Source organism: Lycorma delicatula, chromosome 1 (assembly GCF_047948215.1).
Source record: "Lycorma delicatula isolate Av1 chromosome 1, ASM4794821v1, whole genome shotgun sequence".
In the NCBI taxonomy this organism is placed as follows: domain Eukaryota; kingdom Metazoa; phylum Arthropoda; class Insecta; order Hemiptera; family Fulgoridae; genus Lycorma; species Lycorma delicatula.
The window spans coordinates 51,956,630-51,970,754 of record NC_134455.1 but is presented as its reverse complement, the minus strand read 5'-3'; the positions used below and the strand labels follow the sequence as shown (position 1 = coordinate 51,970,754).

Genomic DNA, 14,125 nt, shown 5'->3' with positions numbered 1-14,125 from the left:
CCAGTTTAATGAGTGTTTCAGCTTTGCGAAAACGCAATATCCCGTACATATTATTTGTTGCCCTTAGAGTTTTGTAAATGTAAATTTAAAGAATTGTATGTAACTTAACAAAAGCAGTGATGAATTCCTGTTAATAATAACAAATCGTAATAAAATAAATTAGATAATTTCTGAAAACATATGTACAGTTAATTTAATATTTAAATATATTAAAAACAAACAAACAAACAAACACACACACATACACACACACACACACACACACACACATACATATATATGTTCAGAGTGTCGCACGAAGAAACTAAGAAATTCTCACGACATTGTCTACTAATGAAAAAAGTTCTTATAAACACAGCTCTGGAAACGCTTTGTTTTCAGTTTACGGCTAGCAAAAGATTTCACCCGGATTTCAGCTCTTCTAATAAAAAGAAGCCCTATTATAATTTTTAGAACCCAAGTTAAGGAGTAAAGTTGGTGATTTCTTATGGAATTTGAGCTAGGAAATAGGATAAAACAGGTTCCAGAACGGTAACTCCAATAAGTTTAAAAATATCCGACGTAAAACACAAACTATGGTGCCGAAAAACAAGTTTTATTTAGGTTTGTATTAAAATAGCTTTATTAAATGACTAATAAATGTTAAAGATTTAGTAACAAAACTAATAGAGAAAGTAATGTAATACAGCCAATAAAAGTAAAAAAACTTTTAAAAATTGGTCTTCTATTAAATCAATACAGACGAAAAATAGACAGAAAATCGTATTGTTCTTTCTGTTCTTAATAAATATTATAATCTTAATCTAGATATTATTCTTAAATATTCTTAATATTTAGATTTCATAAGAAAGCTACCTATTGTAATTGGTGCCATGATTCGACTTCCGGAAAATTTCGACATAACTTCGCGTTTTACATACCACAGACCCCAAAACCACCGTCAGTTCAAAAGTTTATATACCTATCTAACTATATAAATATTACACCTGTGGACAAGATAACTGCCGTAATTTTGCGCCAATGACTTTCAAATTGATACATAAAATATAACGACCCAAAATCTCGGTCAAGTTCGTTAATGGGTAAAATCGGACCACGGGGTTGGAAATGGCGGAGCTTTTTCGAAAAACAAATCGCTATAACTTTCTTATTAAGGAAAATATCGAATTCATTTAAAGTTCCTACTATTCTTTAGATAAGGGCCTAAAACTTATCTAAGTAATGATTTTTGATATCACCAACCATTGGCTTAGGAGGTGGAAAAAATGGGGTTTCGAAGACCAAAAAAAAATCATACCTCACTTAATAGGAACAGTGTTGAATCGGTTTAAAGTGATCGTTAGTCCTTATTACCTAAAACTTTTGTCTGTAAAACTTTTGATATGATTAACCTTTACGGAAAGGGATGACCAAAATGAATGCTGCTGGAATTGTAAGAAGATGGGGCTTGTCGTATGCTAAACATGTGAAACTTTCTTCACATGTAACCATTGCCGTATTGAGTAAATTTGAAATTTTTCTTAACTTTAAGGTGGAAATCTTTTTTATCCCCAATTAGTACCGGTGAAATTTACCTCCGCCTTCCGGCGTGCCGAAAGGGATTTTTTTGTCTTCAGTCATTATAACTGGTTTGATGCAGCACTCCAAGCTTCCCCATCTAGTGCTAGTTGTTTCATTTCAATAAACACTCTATATCCTACATCTCTAACAATTTGTTTCCCATATTCCAAACGTTTCTAGCAATTTGTTTGCCACATTCCAAACTTGCCTTCCTACACAATTTTTCCCATCTTTGAGTCCCTCCAATGTCAAACCGAGTATTCCAGGATGACGTAAGATGTGGCCGAAATGTCTGTCTCTTCTTTTAGCTAGATTTTTCAAAATGCTTCTTTCTTCATCAGTTTGCCGCAAAACCTTTTCATTTGTCATTTTATTCATCCATCTGATTTTTAACATTATCTTATAGCACCACGTTTCCAAAGCTTCTAATATTTTCTTCTCAGATAGTCAGATCGTCCAAATTTCACTTCCATATAAAGCTACTCTCCAAACATATACTTTCAAAAAATTTCCTTGACGTTAAAATTAATTTCTGATGTAAGCAAATTATATTTCTGATTGAAAGCTCGTTTCGCCTGTGCTATTCAGCATTTTATATCGCTCCGCTTTGTCTATCTTTAGTAATTGTACTTCCCAAATAACAAACTTCTTCCAGCTCCATAGTCATTTTTTCGTCCTATTTTTATATCCAGTGGTCCATCTACTTTATTTCTACTACATTTCATTACTTTGTTTTGTTTTTTTTTATTTTGTAGTGGTAATTCTTGCGTAGGACTTCATCCATTCAATTCATTGTTTCTTCTAATTCATTTTTACTCTCAGCTAAAATTATTAAATCATCAGCCAATTATAGCATCTTAATCTTTTCACCTTGCACAGTTACTACGGATCCAAATTGTACTTTAACCTCAGTAACTGCTAGTTCTATGTAAAGATTAAAAGTAATGTGCTTAGGGAAGATTCTTGTCTGATTCCTCTTTTTATTACTGCTTCAGATCTCTATATTGTATCCCTTTTCATCCTCTTTGACTTCCTCTTCTTCCTCTGTAACACCAGTGTCTAAATCATTTCCTCTATATAACTTTTCATTATATTCCACCCATCTATCAACCTTTTTTTTACAAGTTATAAATTGGTATACCATCTTTATTTAACATACTGTTAGATTGTAACTTATGTACCTCAAAAATTCTCCTAAACTTTCCTGTATGCTCCGTCTATTTTACCAATGATCAATTCTCTTTCCACTTCTTTACAATTTAATCCACTCTTCTTTCTCCAATTTTCACTTCCTGTTTACATTATTTCTTAATTGTCGATTGTTTCTTTTACCTTCTTCATCACTAGCAGTCCTATACTTTCTACGTTCACCCATCATTTATAAAATATCTTCTTTTATCTAAGATTTTCTACCAGTTCTCTTTGTTCATGTTTGCTTCTGTTGATTTAAGAATTTCCTTTTTAACATTCTCCCATTCTTCTTCTATATTTTCTATCTTTTCTTTTATACATAGTCCTCTTGCCATGTTCTCCTCAAAAATCTTCTTTACCTCCTTTTTCTCAAGCTTCTCTAAATTCCACCAATTCATCTGACACCTATTATCAGTTTTTAAATCCCCCAATCTATATTTCATTATTACTAAATTATGGCCCCTTCACTATCAGTATCTGCTGCTGGGTTGCTTTGTAGTCGACAAGTTGATTTCTAAATCTTTGCTTAACCATGATATAATCTATCTGATACCTTGCAGTATCACCCGGCTTTTTCCATGTGTATATTCTTCTATTATGATTTTTAAACTGAGTGTTGGCAATTACTAAATTATACTTCATGCAAAACTCAATAAATTGGTCCCCTCTTTCTTTTGCCCAGACTGTATTTACCCACAATATTTCCTTCCTTTCCTTTTGCGATACTTGCATTCCAATCTCTAACTATTATTAAGTTTCCATCCCCTTTTATGTGTTTAACTGCTTCATCAATTTATTCATATACCTCATCATCATCATCATGGGCAACTGAAGGCAAACAGACATTAACAATCATTGTTAGCATAGGTTTTGATTTTATCCTTATTAAAACGATTCTATTACTAAACTTTTTGAAATACTCTACTCTCTGCTCTATTTTCTTGTTCATTATGAAACCTACTCCAGCCTGCCTTTTATTTGATGCTGAGTTAATTATTCTTAAATCACCTTATCAAATGCCATTTTCCTCTTCCCACTGAACCTCGCTACACCTGCATTTAACCTACCCATTTTTACTGAAAACTAATGATCCCAGAATTTTTTAATAAATAATGCCATACCAAATATTAATGTGAAATCTATCTTTGCAAACTATTTCACACAGTACTATGTGAATTGTTTTCGCTCCATAAATGACTATTTTCAGAACTGAAGACTCCGTTTCTCGTAAAAGTGGCTTCATCAGGAAATAAAATTGAATCTACCTTATCAGTGTTGTATAGAAGCCAATGACAGAAGTTTAACCACTCGGGGTAATCTGTTGGTTGCAAATTTTGAACCTACTGCAGGCGGAAGGGATACAGATTTTCTTTCCGTAGAATGTACCACACTTTCTTTATTTTTTGACAAAGCAGTGTGATATGAAATTCACCTTGTTCTAATGACTGGGCTACGCTGAATATGCTGAATCACATGATGTTCATCATTAACACGATGATTTACTTGGCGTTCAACAGAAAACGAACAGGTCGGAAACATACCGCCTTCCAGGAAATCTCTCCTGATACTCAAGTCGAGCAGCTTCAGCAATTTGCGATCCAAAATCTATTAAAAAAGTCGGCATATTCCTCATCAGAAAAATAAAAAGGCATTTTTACACTAGCATATGATAATACTACTGTTCCTTTATCTGTATGAAAATCTATGACAACAGATTCAAATGAACTACACAATTTTTATTGTTAACCTGCCGCTAGTATTGCCAACCTATACAATAGTTTTTTTTTTTTTTAATATTTCTAAAGAAACATATATTTCAGTTTAATTTTTTACGTAATTATTTCGTTTTACCTGTGTAAATTATTGAACATACAAAGTTAAAATATTGTTTTATAAATTTTATATTTCTTTTAAAATTATTATCATTAATTAGTGATTTTGTTTTTAAAAATAATTTTTATTAGATACAGAAATAATTATACCATTTTCTGTCTATTTTTTGCCTGTTTTGCTTCGATAAAAAACTGATTTTTAGAAGTTTTTATCTACTTTTATTGGATTTATTTACATTAATTTTCTCAGAATTAAATGTTCTACAAGTTTTGTTAGTAAATTTTTCTCATTTTTTAGTCATTTAACAAAGATATTTTATTTCAAACCTAAAAAAAATTGTTTTTCAACACCGAATTTTGTTTTACGTTGGATATTTTAAAAACTACTGAAAGTACAGTTCTGTAACCTGTTTTATTCTATTTCCCAGCTTAAATTGTATAAGAATACTCAACCGTTACTCCTTAATTTGAGTCCCAAAAATTACAGTAGGGCTTCTTTCTATTAAAAGAGCTGAAATTCGTTTGAAATCTTTCGCAAGCTGTAACTCAAAAACAAAGAGTTTTCAGATCTACGTTTATATCATTATTTTTTCACTGTTTTCATCCGTAGAACATGTCCTGAAAGTTTCTTCGTAAGGCACTGTATATGAAATAACATATTTAAACAAATAAATTGAATACCTAAGACTAGATAAACTACTTATGTTCAAGTTTAAGTAGATAAACTACTTAACCTCAAAGAATTCAAGAACAAGAAATAGGAAGAAAGTATAATTACGCAAATTAGCTTAATAAAACACAATAAAGTTGTTTTAGTTTGACCCTTTGGTAACATAGTAAAAAAAACTTGACTTACACAAAAAATAATAGAATTTTATCCAGATTATGTTAGGACAGAAGGAAAACAAAACCCTTCTAACAATTTTTATTAAAATTCTAATGAAGACTCTCATGCAAACCGCAGAGGAATAAAATTAGTATTTTATTCCTTATACTTGTTACAGTTTAGAAGTTTTAGTTGAAGTGTAGGATGGAAATGGAATGCTGAACCGGCGACTGGCTTTTTGCTTCTTACGACGACGTTTGGCGGTATACTACCTCTCCAGTTAGGGGGTAGACGTCTCTGATATAATCGGTATACACCTGTGTTTACGCTTTCTAAACTTTGACGGTAATGCAGTACTAACTACTAAACACGGAAATTTTACAAAAAACAAAAATATATATATTATGTACTAAGTATTACGACATAGTATTCCAGCGTAATATGTTCATTTACTACCTATCTAGTGGCTATGCGTTTGAATATAACGTCTTGAAGTTTCTGTTAACCTCAATAGTTAATTTACTTTTTTTATTATTTACTCATAATTTTCGTAAATTTTATTTCTAATTTTGGCAAGAAATATACTGGTAAAATCATTACTAAACAAATAATTTCTAATGAAGTACATGCATTAATTAATTACCTATATTATCTTCTGGCTAAAAATACTTAGTCGTGTTTGTGACGGGAAATGCAGGAAATATATAATATTGCATTTTACTTAGAAGCATACATAAGAAAACATTAAATTAAATAATTAAATACAGTTGTAAACTTATAACAGTAAAAAATGTACGTAATTTTCGCCACAATTTACTTAAAATTTTGCTTTTTTGCGTGTGCGTAGAAGTTATTTCATCTCTTCTTATTCTTTTCTATGTTTTAGGTACGTGATAACTACACTTTGTGGAGAACCATGCAAATGCCCTAATGCTGTCGTTGCAGTGTTATTTTGGATCGGTTACTTTAATTCGACCTTAAATCCACTGATATACGCCTACTTCAATCGAGATTTCAGAGAGGCTTTTAAGAATACATTACAATGTGCTTTTTGCAGTTTATGTCGACGACCGCCCTCCGATTTAGATGCTTTGGATATCAGGCGACCCTCTTTACGTTACGATGATCGTACCCGGTCGATTTACTCGGAGACGTACCTGAAACATGACCACCGTCGGCGCTCGAGTGAATTTGGCAGCAGTCTTTGATCCGAGGCTCAGGTTTAACAAACTTCGTGTTTTTAGTGTTTTAAATGATTAAAAGAAAATTAGATTGAGAAAACATCTTTCGATGTCTTAATTTACTTTAAATCCTTAGTGGAATCAATTTTAAAGTCTTCAGCACAAATTTTCCTGGTTGTTAATAATAATTTTCTATTTAATTTACGAAAACGTTTTACTTTTTAATACCAGTTTAGGGTTTATAAAAAGAATCCAGTATATAATGTATATACTCCGCTAAATAAAAACATCCGATTAATTTGAACTTACATTCTTATAAATTACTTACGTTATTCATTGAGGTTATACAGGCTATACGAACAAACCAAAATTATTGTGAAGGAATAAAAATTACTAAAGTAATATATTACCATTTGATATTTAATTATTGTTATAACAACCAAGTTTTGAAAGAATTATTTACACCACAGAAAATATGGTAACTTAATTGGAGAGTATTTCAGCAATCTCTTTTTTGATTAGTTTATTTAATAAGATTTTATTTATTTGAACCTATATACTTCAAATTTGTTTTGTCTTGCAGATCAAAATGAAATATTCGTAAATATATATTTTTTTATTTACGAATCTTAAAAAAATAAATTATAAAACACTAAAAACACGAAATAACAAATAATCTTTATAGAAATTATATTTTTTAATAAAAATACAAAATAATATTGTTGTAATGAGCATTTAATTAAGTAATTAGTTTATGTACATATTGGCTTATTTATATTTTGTTTTTATGTTACGAATAAGTATTAATACTTATCAGTTGTGATTTGAAGCCAAACATAGTAAGTTACCTTGTTTTACTAAGCCTACTATTTAAATTGCTAATACTTTCTTCTTTTTACTTTTTTCTGTACGGTTTGGCTTTAATATGGTTTTCATCTTAAAGCTTAGTTATATGTAATTTAATTTTGTTTCCCGCTTTTGGAGAACCAGAAGTCCCTAAAACGTAGCTTATTGAGGAAATGTAAATTATTTGTGACTTTTTGAATTAATACTTTTTTGTATGTTTTATTTTAGTTGAATAGAAAAGTGTTGATTAATTGTATATCTTTCTTTTTAGTTTTAAGTGAGTTATGTAGACTACAATGGCTTGCAATGCATTAAAATAGGGAGCAATATGAGAACAAATCATATGTGGCTAAGGTTTTCGTAGAAATATGTAACACTACCTATTTTTTAAAAATCTATAATGAACACGATAGAGAGAGAGAGCGATGGGGAGTGTGTGTGTGTGTGTGTGTGTGTGTGTGTGTGTGTAATTTACGTGTGTGTGTTTTATTACATGAAAATTCAATGTTTATGTTAATAAATTACATACCTATGCACATATGATATAAATAGTTTTACGAGTGTAAATAATGTTCCTTGACCATAAAGATCAAAAAATTAATGATATTAATATAATTGTGTCTGTTGTTTACTTACTAACTTTTTTTTTAATTGTATACAGAATATCAAATGTCAGTTAAAAGTGTACAACAACATACAATATTTATTTTAGATTATTAAATCGTTAAGCGTAAATTAAATGTAAAATTTTTAATACATCCTACAGATCCCGTAAACATCATTAAACACAATGTAACTTTTCATGTGATATAAAATTTGTTTGTACTACCTGTATGTTGTATAATAATGTTACAATTTACAATAATGTGGTCATTAATAAGATATATGTTTTTTGTTATTATTTATTTATATATGTAAATACGGTAAATTTTTATATGTGACTTAATATATATATAAACTATATGAGAATCTTTATTTGTAATTTTATATATTGTAATTTACACACAAAATAAAACGACTGCAGTATAGGATGAACTATTATGTTATGTATGTTTGTATGTAAGTATTTTCGCGTGTATAATCGTAATTAATTATAGATAAATAATAGAACATTTCTTGATGATTAACTGATAACCGATGATAAAATCATTTATAATAATTATAATTACAATGAACAATCAGTACTCTTAACTGTATTCTCTTTTGGTAGAAGACTTGAATAGTCATAGTTTCAAGAAATATTAATAAATTAATACTTTTATTTATCGATTTAAATTCACTCGAATAGACACAATATTGTACAATAAGATAATACAAATATAATAAAAAACTAAAAATATAGATACAATAAATCATTTCTTATAATGCACGTCAAGTCTGCGCTCTCAAAAGTAAAATAATTGATCCGAGAGCAAGAGTAATGATAAAGATAGAGTAATCAAAAAAAAGTTATCAAAATAATAATTTACGTTTTCAAAAATATAAATATAAATAATAATACATATAGATAAATATAAAGATATAAAGACTATCTTGTTATATAGCAATGATTATAATAGAATTTAAATAAATGCTGATTTTTATAAGCAAAATAATACGTATTTAACATATACATTTTTTTTAAATTATTAGCGTTAAACAAAGAATAAAGCAAATTACTAGGAAAATTATATAGTTTAACCAGACAAATTTTTAATAAGGATTTAATAGTAACTAATGGCGGCTGGAATAAATAGTCAAATGCATTCCTTCTAAAACAAAATTCCATATGAGAGTAATGCCTGAACAAATGAACAATAAACCATTTTAAACTGGATACGAGTAAAGACAAAATACGCCTAAGAATCCTAAACTTGTAAAAAAGCCTTCTGACTTAAACCAATTTATTTATACAATTCAAAAAAAGTTAGCATAGTACAATGATAAATATTCATTCTTAGCTGATAGCATTCAAATTTATGTAAAATTATTTTATTATTATTAATAATTTTTTTCCTGTTACAAAAATAAATTGCATAATGCAGAAAAAAATTTTTACATCCAATCAACAGCCAATTTCAGACTCAGATTGGCCATCATTACGACCTTATCAAAAGAACAATCACTAAAAACAATTGCGTGTCATCAGCAAAACCAACAAATTTACCCTGAATATTAAAGTTTAAAATGCCATTCATATATATCAGGTATAAATTTGGGCCCAACACAGTATTCTGTGGAACCCAAAAATCACTGGAAGATCATCATCAGTAAATTCACCAATTTAGCACATTGTGTTCTATTACTTAAATATGACTTTAAAAAATTCAAAACAGTCCCTTTAATCCCTAAAGTATGTAATATTATCCAATACTACTCATTCTCGAACTCGTTCTTTAAGGATTTTGAAATAACGGATTGATTAACGTGCCCTCAGTGAGGAGTAACAGTACTAATAATTATCTAATGTTAATACTTATTTATTAAATTCAAATTGATTATTTTATTCGGATAAATGTACTTGTAACGGAAAGCAAAGAATTTCTGAAAATTTAGTACAGTATAAAAATCCTCTTTTTTTAGTTTAAATCGTAAAGATGTTACAGAATCGACTTATATTCCATAGGTATACAAAATATGACAGTAAAAAATTATCTATTGCTTCCAGAGTGTTTTACAATATAACAACAATTAAGTACAAAATAAACATCAATGGAATAATTCGATTACCCTCGACAGTTCAGTGGAGCAGTCATATAATTTTCAGAATATTTGATATAATGTTTATTATTCTGTAACTCAGAAGAGTTAGTAGAAACAGACTTATTAACTCTTTTAACAGAAAAATAGCTTCTCCTTTATTGGGAATTTTTTTTAGATATTGAAATATTCAAACTAACAAAAAAAAATCAGTATTATTAAAAATGTGATGCGATAACCACTTTCAGTTGCAAAACTGCAGCCTCATTTTCACATAAATAAAAATCACATTTTATTATGTGATTTATATCATGCGACATTAAAATCATATGATTTTCTTCTTGCGGTTCTTTTATAATAATTTTTAAATTACTTTTCCGGCAGAACTTTTTATTAGTAATTTGCAGCAATCATTTTCTTTTATTATTTTAATTTGTTCCATTTCTTCTTTTAATTTTTTTCTCATGCACCTATAGAATTTTTTGTTATTATTTTTAAATTTTATGTTTTAGTCAGCATGAAATATCTTTTAATAATAATTTTTATCGGTAGATTATTGACACACAATGAGTTTTAATATCAAAACTCAGTTTCTATGATATATTATCAATTCCTAATAGCCTGGTAACTTACATCATGCTGCTCTAGCAATTCTAGTACTTTAATTCCAGGCGATGAAAACCAGAAAAATCCCACCGTGAATTAAATACCGTAAAAAATTGTAATACCTACTTAAAAAAAAAGGTTGTAATGTAAAACTTTAAATAATACTGAAAAACTTATCAAAACAAAGGCTTTAATCAAAATATATGATTTTTTTCTTTTTTGTCTTCAGTCATTTGACTGGTTTTATGCAGCTCTCCAAGATTCCTTATCTAGTGCTGGTCGTTTCATTTCGGTATACCTCCTACATCCACATCTCTAACAATTTGTTTTACATATTCCAAATGTGGCCTGCCTACACAATGTTTTCCTTCTACCTGTCCCTCCAATATTAAAGCGACTATTCCAGGATGCCTTAATATGTGGCCTATAAGTCTGTCTCCTCTTTAAGCTATATTTATCCAAATGCTTCTTCCTTCATCTATTTGCCGCAACACCTCTTCATTTGTCACTTTATCCACCATCGGATTTTTAACATTCTCCTATAGCACCACATTTCAAAAGCTTCTAATATTTTCTTCTCAGATACTCCGATCGTCAAAGTTTCACTTCCATATAAAGCGACACTCCAAACATATACTTTCAAAAATCTTTTCCTCACATTTAAATTAATTTAAATCGGCATTTTATATCGCTCCTGCTTCGTCCATCTTTAGTAATTCTACTTCCCAAATAACAAAATTCTTCTACCTCCATAATCTTTTCTCCTATTTTCACATTCAGTAGTCCATCTTTGTTATTTCTACTACATTTCATTACTTTCGTTTTGTTCTTGTTTATTTTCATGCGGTAGTTCTTGCGTAGGACTTCATCCATGCCATTCATTGTTTCTTCTTAATCCTTTTTACTCTGAGCTAAATTACTACATCACCAGCAAATCGTATCATCTTTATCTTTGCACCTTGTACTGTTACTCCGAATCTAAATTGTTCTTTAACATCATTAACTGCTAGTTCCATGTAAAGATTAAAAAGTAACGGGGATAGGGAACATCCTTGTCGGACTCCCTTTCTTATAACGTCTTCTTTTTTCTGTTCTTCAATTATTACTGTTGCTGTTTGGTTCCTGTAAATGTTAGCAATTGTTCTTCTATCTCTGTATTTGAACCCTAATTTTTTTTAAAATACTGAACATTTTATTCCAGTCTACATTATCGAATGCCTTTTCTAGGTCTATATATATTTAAAGTTTTAATACGAGCCAGTTTTATAGACTAAATAAAAAAAATTGTACACATCTTTTAAGTACTCTAGTTGTAATTACGTTTATAAAAGCAATATTTTAATTATCGATATAAAGTTCTTCATTCGGTTTCCAACTGGAATCTTTTTCCTGAAAATACTTTTTTAATGGATTATATTAATACGTTTTTCCTGTCTGGTTGTCTGAATTTTATATAATTCATTGCACTCGCAAAATAATGCGTAATTATTTTTTTTCGGTATTAGATAAGTCAACATAATGTAACTACTGGATTCATAAATAAAGTAATTTCATTCTAAGTTACATTTTCATAATGATCTTCTTGTTTTCATAAATGTTTGTGAATACCTTCGAAATAGGTTTCTCTTTTTTAGTAAATGCAAAAAAAAAAAAACAGCTCGTTTATGGTTCAAGTGAAACTGCTGTTTCAAAGGATGATAGATTTCTATCGTAACAAAATAAGGAAGTGTTGTCTCATGTAACGATATAAGATGTAAAAAGTCAATAAAATTTAGAACAATAAGTAATTTATTTTAAAGCCTAAATAATATTAATGAGTTTTTTAATGAAACTTTTGTCAACACATGTTTATAATTACGATAACAACGAATCTCTATGCCGCATTCCTTTTTTTAAAAACAGGTTTAATTCAACAATTTTATTAATGAATTTTTATTTGCGCAGAAAGTAAAATTTAATTGAAACTATGACACTTATAAAATGAACTAATAGTTGTATTTAAATGTCGATTTTGTAAATATATAAACTTGGTATGTGAAAATATATAAATCTAACTATAAATATACATATATATGTGTTCACAAAATTTCTGTAACTTGTATAACATTTAGTACCTATCCTTATAAAATGTAACCGATTGCCTGGGTATTCGAGTTTTATATACACTAATTAAGGGACACAAATGAACAGAAATGGAAGTGGAATTTAAATTTATTTTTCTAGCTGTGTACATCTGTAAGTTATTTATATAATAAAACTTCCATAAAAAATAAAATTGCTGTTATCGATCAACAAACTAAGCGTGCGCATATGCAAACACTAGCACACTAATTTAGATAGGATATTTAAGAATATTATGGCTCCTTCCTAAATCTGGATGGTTGTCTGTACATACATGTATCATAAATATTTAAATACATTAAATTAAATACAAAAAGTTGAAAAATTTAAGTCAGTTTTGTCTTCCTAGAATTTTATATGTACATTCACATTTACTCATGTAGCGTGGCAAAAAAGTGAGAAAGGAAGCAAAATCTTATACCCAAATATATCTGTCTGTATTTATGTGTGAGTAAGTGAGTTTGTGGGAGCGAGTGTGTGTGTGTGTGTGTGTGTGTGTGTGTGTGTGTGTGTGTGTGTGTGTGTGTGTGTGTGTGTGTGTGTGTGTGTGTGTGTGTGTGTGTGTGTGTGTGTGTTGAATAAGTATTTATACGAAGAAAATTTGTTTGAGAAAATTCTATTTTTTTTATAAATAAAATATATATATAATATATAAACATACAGTGTATACATAATTATTATAATAGTAAATATGTAATAGAAATAAATGTATTAAATTGATCATACAATTCTCTACAATAATAAAACGGGTAAGTTTTTACCTAAATTTATGTACGTTTGTAAAATATAACAGTAAACATAAACATTTATCATAGCATGAATATTTGATCGCTATAAATAAATATTATACGTATATGAATGTAATAGCCTAATTCAACAGTCTTTATTTAGTAATATTATGACTTTTTTTTTATAAAGTATAAAATAATAATCTTATTACATTTTTTAATGCAATAAAATTATTATAATACAATAAATATATATTTATTAGCAATAAATTATTTTGAACGATTATTATTTTGTTTTTCTATTGCCCTTTATTCATTGAATAATATTGTATAAGCAGATGATTATTACCATTTCCGATAAATCAACAAATAAAAAACACTATCCAGAATAGTACATTTTTTCTGTGCCACTTCAAAATTGAATTCTACTGACGATTCTAGGTGGATTTTAAACCATTCACTTGTTTATGTAGGCTATATTTAAAGTGTTTTTAATATTATAAGGAGTTTATTATTAAAAATACTACTTATATGTCATTTTCTAAATACAATAAT

The 14,125-nt window shown here is 28.7% G+C and overlaps 1 protein-coding gene across 5 annotated transcripts in view; it reads left to right on the top strand.

Annotated features, from left to right (window-relative positions):
• LOC142318222 (octopamine receptor beta-2R-like) overlaps nt 1-13,433 on the top strand; it is a 785,889-nt gene extending 772,456 nt beyond the window's left edge. For all 5 annotated transcript variants that reach the window (XM_075354790.1, XM_075354814.1, XM_075354806.1 and 2 more), the window contains one exon: nt 6,296-13,433. In XM_075354790.1, the coding sequence (XP_075210905.1) occupies nt 6,296-6,617 (322 nt within the window). In that variant the 3' untranslated portion in view covers nt 6,618-13,433. The remainder of the gene's footprint in view (nt 1-6,295) is intronic.
• The last annotated feature ends 692 nt before the right edge of the window (nt 13,434-14,125 follow it).